At 44.4% G+C, this 17,725-nt stretch overlaps 1 protein-coding gene across 7 annotated transcripts in view; it reads left to right on the forward strand.

Annotated features, from left to right (window-relative positions):
* RNF24 (ring finger protein 24) overlaps window positions 1-17,213 on the forward strand; it is a 110,349-nt gene extending 93,136 nt beyond the window's left edge. For all 7 annotated transcript variants that reach the window (XM_033185757.1, XM_033185756.1, XM_033185754.1 and 4 more), the window contains 2 exons: window positions 13,551-13,630; window positions 14,417-17,213. In XM_033185757.1, coding sequence (XP_033041648.1) covers window positions 13,551-13,630; window positions 14,417-14,555 — 219 coding nt within the window. In that variant the 3' untranslated portion in view covers window positions 14,556-17,213. The remainder of the gene's footprint in view (window positions 1-13,550; window positions 13,631-14,416) is intronic.
* Window positions 17,214-17,725: the final 512 nt, after the last annotated feature.

The raw sequence follows: 17,725 nt of genomic DNA on the forward strand, positions 1-17,725 counted from the left end.
AGTCTGGTTCCTTTACCCTTCCATGTAAATTGTAGCATCAGCTCATCTGTATCTGAAAAAAAAAAAAAAAAAAGGCCGGGCGCGGTGCCTCAAGCCTGTAGTCCCAGCACTTGGGAGGCCGAGACGGGTGGATCACGAGGTCAGGAGATCGAGACCATCCTGGCTAACACGGTGAAACCCCGTCTCTACTAAAAAAAAAAAAAATACAAAAAACTAGCCAGGCAAGGTGGCGGGCGCCTGTAGTCCCAGCTACTTGGGAGGCTGAGGCAGGAGAATGGCGTGAACCCGGGAGGCGGAGCTTGCAGTGAGCTGAGATCCGGCCACTGCACTCCAGCCCGGGCCACAGAGCGAGACTCCGTCTCAAAAAAAAAAAAAAAAATCCTGCTGGGATTTTGATTTATATTGCATTAAATCTATAAATGTGTTTGGAGAGAGTTGACCTTTACCATGGTGAGTATTTTGACCTGTGAATATGTCTATTTATTTATTTATTTATTTTAAGCTCTGTTGTTAGGTGTATACACATTGAATATCTTCTTGGTGAACTGACCCTTTTGTCAAAGTCTCTCGCTGGGCAGGGTGGCTCACGCCTGTAATCCCAGCACTTTGGGAGGCCAAGGCAGACGAATGACCTGTGGTCAGGAGTTCAAGACCAGCCTGTCCAACATGGTGAAACCCCATCTCTACCAAAAATACAAAAATGAGCCAGGCGTGGTGACAGACACCTGTAATCCCAGCTACTCGGGAGGCTAACGTAGGAGAATTGCTTGAACCTGGAGGTGAAGGTTGCAGTGAGCTGTGATCATGCCATTGCACACCAGCCTGGGCAACAAGAGCAAAACTCCGTCTCAAAAAAAAAAAAAAAATGATCGGCTGGGCGCGGTGGCTCACACCTGTAATCCCAGCACTTTGGGAGGCAGAGGCGGGCAGATCACGAGGTCAGGAGATTGAGACAATCCTGGCTAAAACGGTGAAACCCTGTCTCTACTAAAAAAAATACAAAAAAATTAGCCAGGCGTAGTGGCGGGTGCCTGTAGTCCCAGCTACTCAGGAGGCTGAGGCAGAAGAATGGAGTGAACCTGGGAGGTGGAGCTTGCAGTGAGCCGAGATCACGCCACTGCACTCCAGCCTGGGCGACAGAGTGAGACTCCATCTCAAAAAAAAAAAAAAAAAAAAAAAAAAAAATCCATTCCAGGTAAATTCCTTTGCTTTGAAATATTTATCCAGGCCAGGCATGGTGGCTCACACCTGTAATCGCAGCACTTTGGGAGGCCAAAGCGGGCAGATCACAAGGTCAAGAGATCAAGACCATCCTGGCTAACACGGTGAAACCCCATCTCTACTAAAAATACAAAAAAATTAACCAGGCAAGGTGGCAGGCACCTGTAGTCCCAGCTAGGGAGGCTGAGGCAGGAGAATGGCATGAACCTGGGAGGCAGAGCTTGCAGTGAGCTGAGATCGCGCCACTGCACTCCAGCCTGGGCAACAGAGTGAGACTCTGTCTCGAAAAATATATTGGCCGGGTGTGGTGGCTCACGCCTGTAATCCCAGCACTTTGGGAGGCCGAAGCAGGCAGATCACGAGGTCAGGAGATCGAGACCATCCTGGCTAACACGATGAAACCTCGTCTCTACTAAAAATACAAAAAATTAGCCAAGTGTGGCGGCAGGCACCTGTATTCCCAACTACTCGGGAGGCTGAGGCAGGAGAATGGCGTGAACCCGGGAAGCAGAGCTTGCAGTGAGCCGACATCACGCCACTGCATTCCAGCCTGGGGGACAGAGCGAGACTCCGTCTCAAAAACAACAACAACATATATATATGTGTGTCCAGGCCGGACACGGTGGTTCACACTTGTAATCCCAACTCTTTGGGAGGCTGAGGTGGGAGGATTGCTTGAGCCCAGAAGTCCAATATCAGCCTGGGCAACACAGTGAGACCTCATCTCTCTGAAAAAAAAAAAAAAAAATTAACTGGGCTTGGTGGCACACATGTATAGACCCAGCTACTTGGGAGGCTGAGGTGGGAGGATTGCTTGAGCCCAAGAGGTTTAGGCTGCAGTGAGCCAAGATTGTGCCACTGTACTCCAGCCTGGGTGACAGAGCAAGACCCTACCTCAAAAAAAAAAAAAGAAAAAAAAAACGGAAATATTTTTCTGATGTTAATATAGCCACTCCAGCTTCCTTTTGATTGTTTGCATGGTATGTGTATTTCCACCTTTTTCTTTTCTTTTCTTTTTTGAGATGGAGTCTCACTCTGCTGCCCAGGCTGGAGTGCAGTGGTACAATCTTGGCTCACTGCAACCTCCACCTCCTGGGTTCAAGCAGTTCTCCTGCCTCAGCCTCCTGAGTAGTTGGGATTACAGGCACCCACCACCACGCCCAGCTAATTTTTGTATTTTTAGTAGAGATAGGGTTCCACCTTATTGGCCAGGCTGGTCTCGAATTCCTGACCTTGTGATCCACCCGCCTTGACCTCCCAAAATGCTGGGATTATAGGCATGAGCCACCGTGCCTGGCCTCCTTTAGTAATTTTCTTAAAGCAGGTCTTCTGGCTATGAATTCTGTTAGTTTGCCTTCATCTGAGAATGTTTTATTTCACCTTCATTCCTGAAGAATATTCTTTTTTTTTTTTTTTTTTTTTTGAGACAGGGTCTCACTCTGTTGCCCAGGCTGGAGTACAGTGGCCGGATCTCAGCTCACTGCAAGCTCTGCCTCCCGGGTTTACGCCATTCTCCCACCTCAGCCTCCCAAGTAGCTGGGACTACAGGCGCCCGCCACCACGCCCGGCTAGTTTTTTGAATTTTTTTAGTAGAGACGAGGTTTCACCATATTAGCCAGGATGGTCTCAATCTCCTAACCTCGTGATCCGCCCGTCTCGGCCTCCCAAAGTGCTGGGATTACAGGCTTGAGCCACCGCGCCCGGCCAAGAATATTCTTGTATATGGAACTCCAGGTTGACAGTTTTTATGCCTCTTCCTTCTGGCCCACCATGATTTCTGATGAGAAATCAGGTCACTTGAATCATTCATCCCTTATCAGTAATGTATCATTTTCTCTGGCTGCTTTTAAGACTTTTTTCTTTTTCTTTAGTTTTCAGCAATTTATGATACGTCTGGGCATGGATTTATTTGGATTTATCCTATTTGCAGTTTACTCAGCTTCATGAATATATAGGTTTGACTTTTGCCAAGCATGGGAAGTTTTCAGCTATTATTTCTTTAAATGTTTTTTCTGCATTTCACTCTTTCTCTCTCCCAGAACTCCAGTGACACAAATGTTAGACCCTTTGTTGTTGTTACACAAGTCCTTGAGAATTTCTTTTCAGTAATTTTTCTCTGTTGTTCAGACTAATTTCCAATGTTCTGTCTTCTAGTTCACTGATTCTTTCCTCTATCCCCTCCATTCTGCTGCTGAGCCCATCCCTTAAGTTTTTTTATTGTGATTATTCTGTTTTAGTTCTAAAATTTTCATTCAGCTGCACATGATGGCTCACGGCTGTAATCTTAACACTTTGGGAGACCAAGGCAGAAGGATTGCATGAGCTCAGGAGTTCAAGACCAGCCTGGGCAACATGGCGAAACCCCATCTCTACAAAAGAAAATACAAAAATTAGCCAGGTGTGGTGGTGTGCGCCTGTAGTCTCAGCTACTCATGAGATGGGAGGATCGTTTGAGCCTGGGAAGTCGAGGGTATAATGAGCCAAGATTGTGCCACTGCAGTCTAGCCAGGGTGACAGAGCAAGACTCTGTCTCAAAAATACATATAAAATAAAATTTTTATTCACTTTGTCCTTATACCCTGTATATCTTTGCTAATAATATCTGTTTTAGCATTTATTTCAAGAGCATTCATGATTGCTCATTTGTGCATTGTTATAAAGACCTTAAACAAAAGACCTTTGTTGTATAATTCTGACATATGTGTCATCTCATTATTGGAGATGATTCATGTGGCAACACCCTGTGGCCCTGCTCTGCCCTGCTTTCTGTAGAAAAAGACTACACAAAGGTAACTCTATTGGAGTGCCCCTTGTGTGGAGTGGCATTAAAGACATTGCTTCCGTATTCTTCTTTCTCCTCACCTCCTCATAGGCTCATCCCCTTCCTTTTGCTGCAGTGAGAAAGTGGCTCTGGCCATTTGAGTTCTGCTTTGTCCCTTTCTTATATAGAAGATTCAACTCCTCTTGGTCTTTCTAGGATTATTGATCAGTCTTATAAATCACATTCCTACATTTATTTATTTATTATCTTCATTTATTTATTTATTTTGAGACAACGGTCTTACTCTGTCACCCAGGCTGGAGTGCAGTGGCACAATCTCGGCTTACTGCAACCTCCGCCTCCTGGGTTCAAGCGATTCTCCTGCCTCAACCTCCCAAGTAGCTGGGATTACAGGCATATACCACCATGCTTGGCTCATTTTTTATATTTTTAGTGGAGACAGGGTTTCACCATGTTAGCCAGGCTGGTCACGAACTCCTGACCTCAGGCGATCCACCCACCTCAGCCTTCCAAAGTGCTAGGATTATAGGCATGAACCACCACGCCTGGCTCCTAAATTTATTTTTGAATCAGTATACAAATACCTGGAGTTCAGCTGAAGTTGGTCACAGATTAAAATTGTTAAAACATCTTTTAAAAATCCAAAGCATTTATAGGGAGCCAACAGTGTGCCAGACCCTCAAGATTTATTTGTCAGACTATAGTCCCTCCCTTCCCTCCAGGAGCACCAGTCCCACAGGAGAGAAAGTCATTAGTCAGTGAGACAAGTACAGTCAGTAATGGGGCAAGCACGTGAGCACAGAAGGGCCATAGAAGCTGCCTGCTGTACTTTAGTTTGGAACAAGAAAGCCAAATTTATCCTGAGTGGCAAAACCATCTTTAAGTTGCTATACTAGCTCTCAAGGATTCCAGCCTTAAATGACATCTCTGAACCAGAATTGCTGCCTCTGCAGACGATGTGATATCCTTATAAGTATTCAAGGAAAGGTATAATAATGAATGCTCACCACCACTGTCACAGAATGATTATCCAAAAAGAAAACTGGACGTGTGCAGTGGCCTCACAGCTGTAATCCCAGCACTTTAGGAGGCTCAGACAGGAGGATCGTTTGAGCCCAGGAGTTCAAGACCAGACTGTGCAACATAGTGAGACCTCTTCTCTACAAAAAATTTTAAAAATTAGCCAGATGTGGTGGTGCATGCCTGTAGTCCCAACTACTCAGGAGGCTGAGGCAAGAGGATCGCTTGAGCTGAGGAGGTCAAGGTTTCAGTGAGCCATGATCATGCCACTGCACTCCAGCCTGGGCAACAGTGTGAGAGGCTGTCTCTAAGATAGACAGACAGACAGATAGATAGATAGATAGATAGATAGATAGATAAGAACCTGTCTCTAAGATAGATAGATAGATAGATAGATAGATAGATAGATAGATAGATAGATGAAAAAAGGCCAGGTATGGTGGCTCATACCTATAATCCCAGCACTTTGGGAGGCTGAGGCAGGCAGATCACGAGGTCAAGAGATTGAGACCATCCTGGTCAACATGGGGAAACCCCGTCTCTACTAAAAATACAAAAAATTATCTGGGCTTGGTGGTGGGCACCTGTAGTCCCAGCTACTCAGGAGGCTGAGGCGGGAGAATCGGTTGAACCTGAGAGGCAGAGGTTTCAGTGAGCCAAGATCGTGCCACTGCACTCCAGCCTGGTGACAGAGTGAGACTCCATCTCAATAAATGAATGAATGAATGAATGAATGGGGAAAAAAAAAAGGAAAAGAACCATTTTGGCTGAATCACCTGAGCTATAGATCATTTTCATTGTGTGACACTGTCTTCCTCTCACCCTGACTCTCCACTCCTTAGTCTGTATCTGAGGTAAATTTATAGACTATGTCAACCACTTGGAAGTTATTCAATCCTACTTGGGCATTTTAGAGATCATACACTCTGTGAGTACTAGAAAATTGTGCCTGTTTCCAACACACAAGCTGTAGTTAAAGTCATTTTTACCTAGGACTTGTTTTATTTATGGGTATAATAGTGTGATATACATGGAATCATGCACAAAAGGTGACAAGATTATCAAGATGTCTGCTCCTGGCCGGGCGCGGTGGCTCAAGCCTGTAATCCCAGCACTTTGGGAGGCCGAGGCGGGCGGATCACGAGGTCAGGAGATCGAGACCATCCTGGCTAGACCATCCTGGCTAACATGGTGAAACCCCGTCTCTACTAAAAAAATACAAAAAACTAGCCGGGCGAGGTGGCGGGCGCCTGTAGTCCCAGCTACTCGGGAGGCTGAGGCAGGAGAATGGCGTAAACCCGGGAGGTGGAGCTTGCAGTGAGCTGAGATCCGGCCACTGCACTCCAGCCCGGGCGACAGAGTGAGACTCCGTCTCAAAAAAAAAAAAAAAGATGTCTGCTCCTTCATATAATTAGGAGCAAGGGAACTAACACTTTGACAAATTTAGACAAGGTAAGTATTATTCCCTATTTTGCATTTGCAGATATTGAGGTTTAAGAAAGTTTACTAGCCAGGCACAGTGGTTTGTGCCTATAGTCCTAGCTATTCAGTAGGCTGAAGCAGGAGGATCACTTGCACCCTGGAGTCCAGCCTGGCAACATAGCAAGACCTGTCTCAAAAAAAAAAAAAAAAAAAAAAAAAAGTTAGAGAAAAAAAGAGAAGTTGAATAGAATGGGCAAGTCATCTAGCTTCTGTGTGTAGAAAGGGGATGTTTGCATCTGGAACCATTACATGAGGATAACTCTACTGCCCCCACAGATGTGAAGCTTCTGCTGTTCTCCAAGTTGCAAAAAATTACTTTTGAGTGACTTTACCCAGCTTTCTTCTGCCTTCTGCAGATCCCATTAAGTACCTTTCTGACTTTCAATATGTAAAACAGACAAACTCAAGTATCTATAAACTGACCAATCAGTAAATGTCTATTCTTAGCCTAGCTTCCAACAGGCCTGACATTATCATAGGACTCATTCTTTCACTTAAAAAAAAAAAAAAAAAAGACAAGATAGGCCAGACACAGTGGCTCACACCTGTAATCCCAGCACTTTGGAAGGCCAAAGGTGGGCAGATTGCCTGAGCCCAGGAGTTCAAGACCAGCCTTGGTAACATGGTGAAACCCCATCTCTACAAAAAATACAAAAATGAACCAGGAATGGCAGTGCCTGTCATCCCAGCTATTCAGGAGGCTGAACTGGGAGGATCACCTGAGCCTGAGGAGGTCATGGCTGCGGTGAGCCATGATTGCACCACTGTATTCCAGCCTTGGCAACAGAGTGAGATTATTAAGGAAAAAAAAAAAAAAAAAGACAAGAGTGTTGGGGAACACTTCCCAACTCATTTTTAAGAGGTTGGTATTACCCTGATAACAAACCCAGACAAAGATATTACAAAGAAAGAAAATGCCAAAACATTATCTCTTACGAATATAAGTGTAAAAATCCTCAACAGAATACTAGCAAAGCAAATCCTACAGTATATAAAAAAAATTATATACCATAATCAAATGGAACTTATCCCAGGAATGCAAGGTTGGTTCAACATAAGTAGATCAGTCAATGTGATACACCTTATTAATAGAATAAATGGGGGAAGAAAAGACATGGTCATCTCAGTAGATAACAGTATAAGCCTTTGACAAAACCCAGCTTTCTTTCACGATAAAAGCATTCAATAATTCAATAAACCTAAAAATAGAGGGAACTTCCTCAGCCTGATAAAGGACATCTGTAAAAAGCCCACAGCTAATATTATACTTAATGGTTGAAGACAAAGTTTTCCTTCTTAGACAAGGAAGAAGGCAGGACTCCTGCTCTTATCAATTTTATCAACTTGTTACTCGAGGGTCTAGCCAGGGCAGTTAAGAAAAAATAATAAAGGGCATTCAGATGGGAAAGAAGTAAAACTGTCTATTTGCAGATGACATGACTTTATAAATATTATAGAATACTAAATAAAAAAAAAACTGAGAGGCTGAGTGCAGTGCTCATGCCTGTAATCCCAGCACTTTGGGAGGCCGAGGCGAGCAGATCACCTGAGGTCAAGAGTTCAAGACTAGCCTGGCCAACGTGGTGAAACCCTGACTTTACTAAAATACAAAAATTAGCCAGGCATGATGGTGGGTGCCTGTAATCCCAGCTACTCAGGAGGCTGAGATGGGAGAATCACTTGAATCCAGGAGGCAGCGGTTGCAGTGAGCAGAGATCATGCCATTGCACTGCAGCCTGGGTGACTGAGTGAGACTCTGTCTCAAAAAAAAAAGAAAAGAACAACAAAAAAAAACTATGAGAGCTAATAATGAGTTCATCAGGTTTCCTAGATACAAGATCAATATACAAAAACTAGTTAAACCTACACACTAGCAATTAAGAAAATTTCATTTGTGGCCGGGCATGGTGGCTCACACTTATAATCCCAGCACTTTGGGAGGCTGAGGCGGGCAGATCACCTGAGGTCAGGAGTTCGAGACCAACCTGACCAACATGGAGAAACTCTGTCTCTACTAAAAATACAAAATTAGCTGGGCACTGTGGTGCATGCCTGTAATCCCAGCTACTCAGGAGGCTGAGGCAGGAGAATCGCTTGAACCCAGGAGGCAGAGGTTGTGGTGAGCTGGGATCACACCATTGCACTCCAGCATGGGCAACGAGCAAAACTCCATCTCAAAAAAAAAATTTTTTTTCATTTGTAATAGCATCAAAAATAATAAGATACCTAGGAATAAATTTAACAACAGAAGCCCAGATTTATATGCTGAAAACTATAAAACATTGAAAAGATAATAAAACCTAAATAAATGGGATGACATCCCATGTTCATTGGTTAGAAAATATTGGTAAGCTGGCAGTAGTATCCAAAGTATTTACCAAATCATCTTTTTCAAAATCCCATCTGCCCTTTTTAAGCACAAATTGACAAGCATATTAATTCTAAAATTCACATGGAAATGTAAAAGATCCAGAATAGCCAAAAGAATCTTGAAAAAGAAGAACAGAGTTAGAGAACTCACACCTCCCAATTTCAAAACTTACTATACAAAGCTACAATATTTAATACAGCGTGACATAGGTATATTGATAGCTATATAGATCAGTGGAATAGAACTGCAAGTCCAAAAATAAATTCAAACATTTATGGTCAGTTGATTTTCAACAAGGGTGCCAAGACAATTCAGTGGTGCTGGGACAACTGGATATCTACATGCAAAAGAATAAATTTAGACATCTGCCTTATACTATATACAAAGATTGCTCAAAAGTCTAAGAACTAAATGTATCAGCTAATATTATAAAACACTCAGACATAAACATAGGTGAGCCCGGTGCCATGGCACATTCCTGTAATCCCAGCTCCTTGGGAGGCTGAGGGGGAAACTCCCTTGAGTCCAGGAATTTGAGACCAGCCTGGGCAACAAAGCAAGACTCTGTCTCTAAAAAACAAAAAGGAGAAATAAACATAGATGTATAAATCTTCATAGCCGTGGATTGGGCCAGTGGTTCTTAGATATGACATCTAAAGCACAAGCAAGCTAAGAAAAAATAGTTAAACTTCATCAGGCCAGCCATGGCTCACTCCTGTAATCCCAACATGTTGGGAGGCCAAGACGAGAAGATTGCTTGAGTGCAGGAGTTCGAGACCAGCCTGGGCAACATAGTGAGGAGACCTTGTCTCTACTTAAAAAAAAAAAAATTAGCTGGGTGTGGTGGTGTGTGCCTGTAGTCCCAGCTATTTGGGAGTTTGAGGCTTGAGGAGCTGGAGGATTGCTTGAGATCAGAAGATTGAGGCTGCAGTGAGCTATGATGGCACCACTGCACTCCAGCCTGGGTGACAGAGCAAGACTGTCTCAAAAAAAAAAAATTTAAAAACTTTTGTGCTTCAAAAGACATTATCCTGAAAGTGAAGGCAACCCCACAGGGAGAAACTATTCACAAGTCTTATATCTGATAAGGGTCTGGTATTTAAAATATATTAAGAACTCTTAGAACTCAGTAATAAGCCTGCAAAATAAAAAGGTCTGCAAATATTTTCTCCCAGTCTTTTCATCCTAACGGGTCCTTTGCAGAAAGAAAGTTTTTTAATTTGATCAAGTCCAGTTTATCCATTTTTTCCTTTGATTGCTTTGCTTAGGTTGTGCTTTGGTTGTGCTTAGGTTGTGTTTCTGCTTAGGTTGCGTGTGTTTTTAATGTCTGTGAATGTGCAGTGCTCTAACATCATTTGTTGAAAAGGCTTTCTTTCTGCCATTGAAATGCTTTTTGCACCTTTGTCAAAATTAGTTGGCTCTCTGATAAGGGAGTTTGGTCTAAAATATATAAAGAACTCTTACACTTAATAATAAAAAGAAAAATAAGCCAACTAATACATTGACAAAGGACTTAATAGGCATTTCTCCATCGAAGATATCTGGTGGTCAATAAGCACGGTATCATTAGTCATTAAGGAAATGACCCATTGACACCCATTAAGATAACTATAGTAAAAAAGACAAGAATAAGTATTGGTGATGATATGGAGAAATAACAACCCACATGTACTGCTGATAGGAATGTAAAATGGTACAGCCACTTTGGAAATCAGTTTTGTAGCTCCTCAAAAAGGTAAACATAGAGTTACCATATGACGCAGCAATTCTACTTCTTGATACATACCCAAAAGAATGTAAACAAGGACTCAACCAGATACTTGTACACCAGTGTTTATAGCAGCGTTGTCCACAATAGCCAAAAGGTAGAAACAACCCAGCTGGCAATCGACAGATAAATGGGTAAACCAAATACATTACATATATACAATGGAATATTATTCAGCCATGAAAATGAATGAAGTACTGATATATGTTACAATGCAGATGAACCTTGAAGACATTATGCTAAGGGAAAGAAGCCAGACACGAAAGATTACATATTGTATCGTTCCATTTCTATGAAATGTCCAGAGTAGACAAATCCATCAATAAAGAAAGTAGATTAGTGGTTAGTTGCAAGAGATTGGAGAAAGGGGAGAATGGGGAGTGACTGCCTATGAATATGGGCTTTTTTGGGGGGTGGGGGTGGCATTTGATGCAAATGTTCTGGAATTAGATTGTAAAGATGGCTGCACAAATCTACACCTAAAACTTGCTGAATTGTACTATTACTTAAAGGAGTGAATATTATAGTAATTAATTGTATCTCAATTTTTTAATGGTGATGGGAAGTCACACTAGAGAAACAATCTCATTGAATACTGGAAATGAAAGTTTATTTGCAAAATATGATCTGTAAAGGAAAGTGAGTTTGGCTCTCGGAACTTCTAGGAAGTCATCTGAGGCTTTTCTTTTTTTGTAATTGCCATTGACTTTGGTCACCTTTAGCATTTAACATGTCGGAGTTTATCTTGTTTTTTCTCAGGTGGCTATAGTTTTAGGATTTGTTTATTCAGAACATAATAGCACATTATACCATTAATAGTAACTCCATTTTGGGGCCGGGCACAGTGGCTCATGACTGTAATCCCAGCACTTTGGGAGGCTGAGGCAGGCAGATCACAAGGTAAAGAGATCGAGACCATCCTGGCCAACATGGTGAAAACCCGTCTCTACTAAAAATACAGCTGTGTATGGTTGGCATGCGCCTGTAGTCCCAGCTACTCGGGAGTCTGAGGCAGGAGAATCACTTGAACTCAGGAGGCGGAGGTTGCAGTGAGCTGAGATCGCACCACTGCACTCCAGCCTGGCAACAGAGCAAGACTCCGTTTCCAAAAGGAAAAAAAAAAAAAAAAGAAAGAAACTCCATTTTGGAAAGCTACTAATCTAATTTTGGGGTCCTGGAAAAATAAGTGAATAAAAATAGGCAACTCTCCAACCTGTGCGTCAATAGGATCAGTGCTAAATCTCCAGAGGACAGTCCTGACCCTGTTTCGGAAGGTGAAGCTGAGAGGAAAACTGGCTGTTGAAGGCCAGAGGGCCAATCACACAGTCTAGGAGATGGGAGTATCATTCCCTCTTTACATGTGGGAAGCTGAGGCCCAAAAAGATACCACTAGGCTGAAACTGCTGGATTCTTACCTTTACCAAAGCACAGCTTATTCTCAACCTCCCTTCAGAAAACAAAAATGGGCTTGAAAACAGTACTTCCATTATAAAATGTAGACATCAATAAAAACAACTGGAATTGGTAGACCGCCTTACTGTGTCCTTAGCCCTGCCCTCCAAGCTGAGCTGATGACAGCCCTGTGTGGGGTGGGGCAGGTCATGTCCTTATTGTACAAATGAAGGAACAGAGCTCTGTGAGGAATCTTGAGGGCAGAGGCCACACAGCTAGTGTGTCTGAGCCAAGGCCAGCCACCTATCCTGCTCTCCTCCCTCCTCCCCTGCCATCTTGGTAGGGATGCTGCGTCCAACAGAGCACAGTTATCCATTCTCCTCCTCCTGTGAAGATCCTGTCTGTCGTACACACAAGGCCCTGAAAGCTACCTCAGCAAGGATGTTTAAAAACCAACATGGCACTGTTCACTGGGCACCAAGAGCCACATGTCCTGCCTAGATTATGTTATATAACCTAAGAAGACTGGGTTACGTGTTATAGGTTAAGAAACTAGTGACAGCAAAGCCATCAACAGTCCAGGCTAGAAATGGTGATGGCCTGAACTGGGATCCTTGGGAATGGACAGGGAAGCAAGTAGGGAGGAAGGAGTTCAACCACTGAGCAGGAGAAAGAAATGGCACAGTAGCACATCAGTGCAACAGACCTGGGTCCCCAGCCAGGCCTGGCCACTCTCCAACTAAATGGCCTCAAGCAACATTATTTTCCTGAGCTTCTGTTTACTCGTCTGTAAAATGGGTCAGTGTGGCGACACGTGGTATCCACAGGCCCTGGTGAATGCCCAGGAAACAGTGTTGGAACCCAGCCCCTGGGTACGAAGGCAAAGGCCTCTCTCCAAGCCATGGAGACTAATCATCGCCTGAGAGCAGTCCTGGCATATGTTCAAGAGTTAACTGAGTGTTCAGTAACTTTTTATATGACAAAGACACTGACAGAAGGACAGTGCCAAAGTGGGAGGCCCCAGGAACTATAAATAGCGTGTTACTGCAAGCTGTACCACAAAAACAGGAGAAAAGATTGCCAGGCCTTCAGCAGTCCCTTTCAGTGAGTGCTTGGGAGCCAGGCTGTGGTGCTGACAAGGTGGAGAACCCAGGGAGCCTCAGTCCTTTGGCATACCAGGAAAGGGACAGCATGTTAAGCTGGCAGATGTGACAGTAACCTTCCCTCAGTCCCACACTTCTGATGCACTGAAGTAAAAGCAGCTGCCTCTTGCTTTCTGTCTTCTCCCATCTGCACACCTCCTTGAAGATGTGGGACAGGAAGAGCAGGAGACTCATCTATTTGGGCCTGTTTCTTTTCATTCATTTATTCTTTTTTTTTTTTTTTTTTTTTTTTTTAAGGTAAGAGTCTCATGAGTCCCTTCAAATGGTTGAGCCTCAGGAGCCTGCACTCTACTTTGTACCTGGGAGGGTACTTAACAGACACTTGGCTTCATTTGTGCATTTGTCTTTCAGCTCTGTGCAGTGTGCCTAGAAGACTTCAAGCCTCGAGATGAGTTGGGGATTTGCCCATGTAAGCACGCCTTCCACAGAAAGTGAGTATTGATATGGAATTATTTAATGGGACCCGAGTTTGAGGCACATCGACCAACTTCTGGGTTTTAGGGCAGTGCCAGACAAGCTTGATGGCTTCATGATTGGTCTGTAATGCAGAAAGCTGACAGCACCCTGCAGGTGGAATGTGTGTGTGTGACATTAGGAGACAGCAGAGTGGTGGAACGTGACCACCACGTCAGGATTATGGGCAGAGAGCCAAATGAGTCTACAGTTGGAGCCCAAGCAATAAACAGCTATTTAGCTGGAACTTTCCAGTGAGAGCCTCCGTCTCCTGAAAACTTATTTAAATCAAACCCATAGTTATTTAAAATCAAAATAAATGAAGTCTGGATATAAATGGTAGTGTGGGGCTCTCTCCTCCCACTTCCTGCAGACATACTAATATTTCTCATTCTCTTATAACTTTTTGTGTTGTATTTGTTAGAAAATTTTATTTTCCTACTTCTTACGTCCCTCTTCAGTGTACTTTGTTCTTGTAAGGAGTCATGGGCAACTGAGGGTATCACATACTATCTGTGGCTTCACACATGGAAGATGGGAGGCTCTAGAAGGAGAAGGGGATTGCTGACCCCTTGGCCTCTCCCCTCTCCTTCCCTTTCTCTTCCCTCTTTCCAGGGGGTGACATCCATTCACCACCTAGTAGGGGAGCTCCTTGGACCATACAGTAGACATTGTCCGGGTGACAGATATGGAGATGTTCAGCAAAACAGCCGTACCATGAGCATAGGACTGATGTCTTCCCCCTGTGGTGTCTCCTTCTGCAGGTGCCTTATTAAGTGGCTGGAGGTTCGTAAAGTATGTCCCTTGTGCAACATGCCAGTTCTACAGCTGGCCCAGTTGCATAGTAAGCAGGACCGTGGACCCCCTCAGGGGCCCCTTCCTGGGGCAGAGAACATTGTATAGCTTACCACAAGGATCAGACTGTTGCTGGACACAACGTCCGTGTGGAGCCAGGAGGAACACAAGTGGTGTCTGTATTGGCTGCTCTCTACCTAGGACACCAGCTGCCACTTCTTTTGCCTCATGAAGAACTCTTGGGCCAGCCAAGCTGGGAACCTAGGGGTCTGGGTCTTGTGACAACCAAAGCACTTTGACACTACCCCCTGCCAAGAGAAGAGGAGTGGATGAGCCTGCGGGTTTGCCTCAAGAAACTTCATGAGGGTCTCTTACTAACTCCATTACACTCTGTCTCCTGGAGTCTCATCTCCATGTCAAGCAGGAGGGTAAAGAAGGGAACTAAGAGCAGGTCTTTAAAGCCACACCCCCACCTGCGGATGGATGGGTTTCTATATAGGCCACGCAGGCCTTTGTAGCAGCAAACCCTTCCAGCAGCCCTTGAGCCAAGTAAAACCAGCACAACCAGCCGCCAGTGGTCGGTGAGGCAGTGCCGACAAGGCTCATGTTATATTCCCTTGATAAGGCCATCTTGGAACCCAAGGGCTTTGAGTAGCAGTGTCCCTCACCACCCATTTCCCCCTCAGGATTACAACACCTGCTATCAAATCATCTAAGCTGAAAACATTAGATGCGCTTGGAAAGGCCTAGTCAGAAGCCATTTCCTCTCACATTTCCCTCTCCTATGCACCAGTGAGGCCCATCCAGAGCCCCAGCAGCGGGTGGGCCCTGAGTCCACACTGTCCCTGAGTGATCCAGGAGGCTGCCCACATCCCCACATGTGCACTGTGGTTCTAGTGTAGCTGCTATGGGCCCACTGCCACTGCCTCAGGAGGGAGCCACTGTGAACCCCTCAAGTGGCTCCAAAGAGCAGTGGCTTTTTGAGAATGGCCCATACTACTGGCCAAGCTGGATGAAGGGGATGCTGACCCCTTGGCCTCTCCCACTCCTCCTCCCATCTCTTCCGTCTCTTGCCCTATCTCTTTTTCTACTTCAGGAAAAAAAAAAAAATGCTTGTCATTCACTTTTTAACACTTTATCCCAAATAAGGTCCCTGTGTAATTCTGAAGCTGGTGATCCATTTGGAATTGTAAATAATTTCAGGAAGCTCCTGCAGGGCTGTCCACCATTGGTGTGTGCCTCAGTATTTGGACTTGCGAAAGTCAAAGTGTCTTTATAGGAGAGAAACGCATGCTGCTCTTTAGCTCTTTCTGTCCAACTTTTCTAGAAATGACTCAGTCCATTAGGATTTGTGAATATTGTATAAATCAGCTATGGAAAGCAGCAGGTCAGATGGAAAATTCTTTTCCACAGCCCTGCTCTCTGCCTCCCTCCATCTTAGGAGCGCCTGCCTCAATTCCTCGTCAACTGCTTTGCTCCACTCCATCCCATAGATGTGAGTGGGGGAAGTTTTTCATTAGGAATACATTCTGCGTGACATGGAGAATGGATGGAGGGAGCTTTGCTACTCTGCTCTTGGCATGACTCCAGGATTTTTTTCTGGAATCCAACCTGTGTCGTCTTAGGAGAGGGAACCTGTCCTTGGCTCAGATGGCTGGGGTCAGATGAGGAGGAAAATTTCCATTAGTCTAGAAAAGTGCCGGACAGAATCCAGTTTGGAAAATTACAAATCCAGTTGGTCAAAATAGACCATTTCCTATGTGTGACCTATTCGTGGTATGCCAACTGGACTGCTTCCTAAACAGGACAAGGAAAGTGAGGAATATTTTTATATGAAAGCCTTAGCCTGTCTGGCACCCATGAAAAGAACTATGTATGCACTCCTACTTTCACCATCTTTTTGCATTCTCTATTTGTAGCACGATAGAATTGAATGCTGCAAAACACCCCGTTTATAGTGAGCTGTTTTCAGTGACCAATGTCAGAAGGAGGCTTGCTTCTGGACTAGCCTCACGAATTACCAGCAGCCACCATTTTCCATGGAATGGCCTTGGGACAGATATGACTTCTCTGTTATGGGGCTCTAATAGGAAAGAGAATTTTTTTTTTCCCTTAAAGGAGGAATTTCCTATGATCAGTACTGCAAATTATTGCTGCTCACAGCTTTTGCAGGATTCTAGTCTTTCAGTTGCAGCCTTTTTCTGTCCCTGTGCATGAGTACTAACAAAAGACAGCCTCACCAAGTCCGTGTATTTGAACAGAGGCAAGTTAATTCATCCCCCTGTCAGAGCTACAGGCATGTTGAGGGGGTTGACACGTAGCACTGGACCAGGGCGCAAAGCCCAGATAGTTCCAGCCGTGAGAGGAAAGCACAAGAATGTCTGCACTCTGCATTCGGCACCATTTTGGGTCTGCTTTGCCCGGATGAGGGACCACTAACAACCCTCTCAGCACATGTGAATGTGGAGTGATTTTAAAATGCATTCATTCTGCTAGGACTGGGCTGGAAGCTGGAACAGTGAGAGTACTTTTTCTGCTCATAGTCATCTCCCTTTCTCAGCGTGACATCCTCCTGCAGCAAGCCTAGTATCACTAACAGCAGTTCCTGCGACTCTTAGCAACACAACTGGAATATTTGCTCCCTGCATCTGGGTCCTCCACCAGGGCGGGCCTGTGCATCTGCATTGCTGTACATGCAAATAGAAGGCCTTTTAATTTACATCCTCCTTTAATTCTGATTAAAATCGCAGGGTTTTTTGTTTGAAAGACAATCCTTTTTTTTTTTTTTTAAAGAATGAGTTAGGGACCACTTTATACTCTCTTGGCCAAACACTCGAACCCCATGGTAAAGTCACCCTTTCCGCATCTATCTTCAGGAGTTGTTGGGACTTGTTACTGTGTAGATGCATGGGGATTCTGGTCTGTTCTTGGACCACTGGCTGGTATCCTTTGTGTGTTTCTTAAGCAGCTCAAAGATAGAATGTTGCTGGTCTGCTGTGGGTTAGTGGAGCATAACTCAGCCCTAACTGGACTCCATGGGTGGCTGAATCATTAGTAGTTGCTAGGGAGACATTTGAATTCAGCTGGCTTCAGAAACAGGGAACAAAACCAGTCTGACTTGATTCCTGGTTGGGTCGGTATCAGACACTAGAAGTTGACATCTGCTTTTCTTTGCCACTTGTGATTTGGTTAGGCCTGTCCCTGGCAGATAAGGTCCTTGGAGTCTGTGCTTGCCTAGCCAGGGAAGGCATGACAGAAATGGCCAAATAGGGGCAGGT

Source organism: Trachypithecus francoisi, unplaced genomic scaffold (genome assembly GCF_009764315.1).
Source record: "Trachypithecus francoisi isolate TF-2019V2 unplaced genomic scaffold, Tfra_2.0 Lachesis_group21, whole genome shotgun sequence".
Classification (NCBI taxonomy): Eukaryota; Metazoa; Chordata; class Mammalia; order Primates; family Cercopithecidae; genus Trachypithecus; species Trachypithecus francoisi.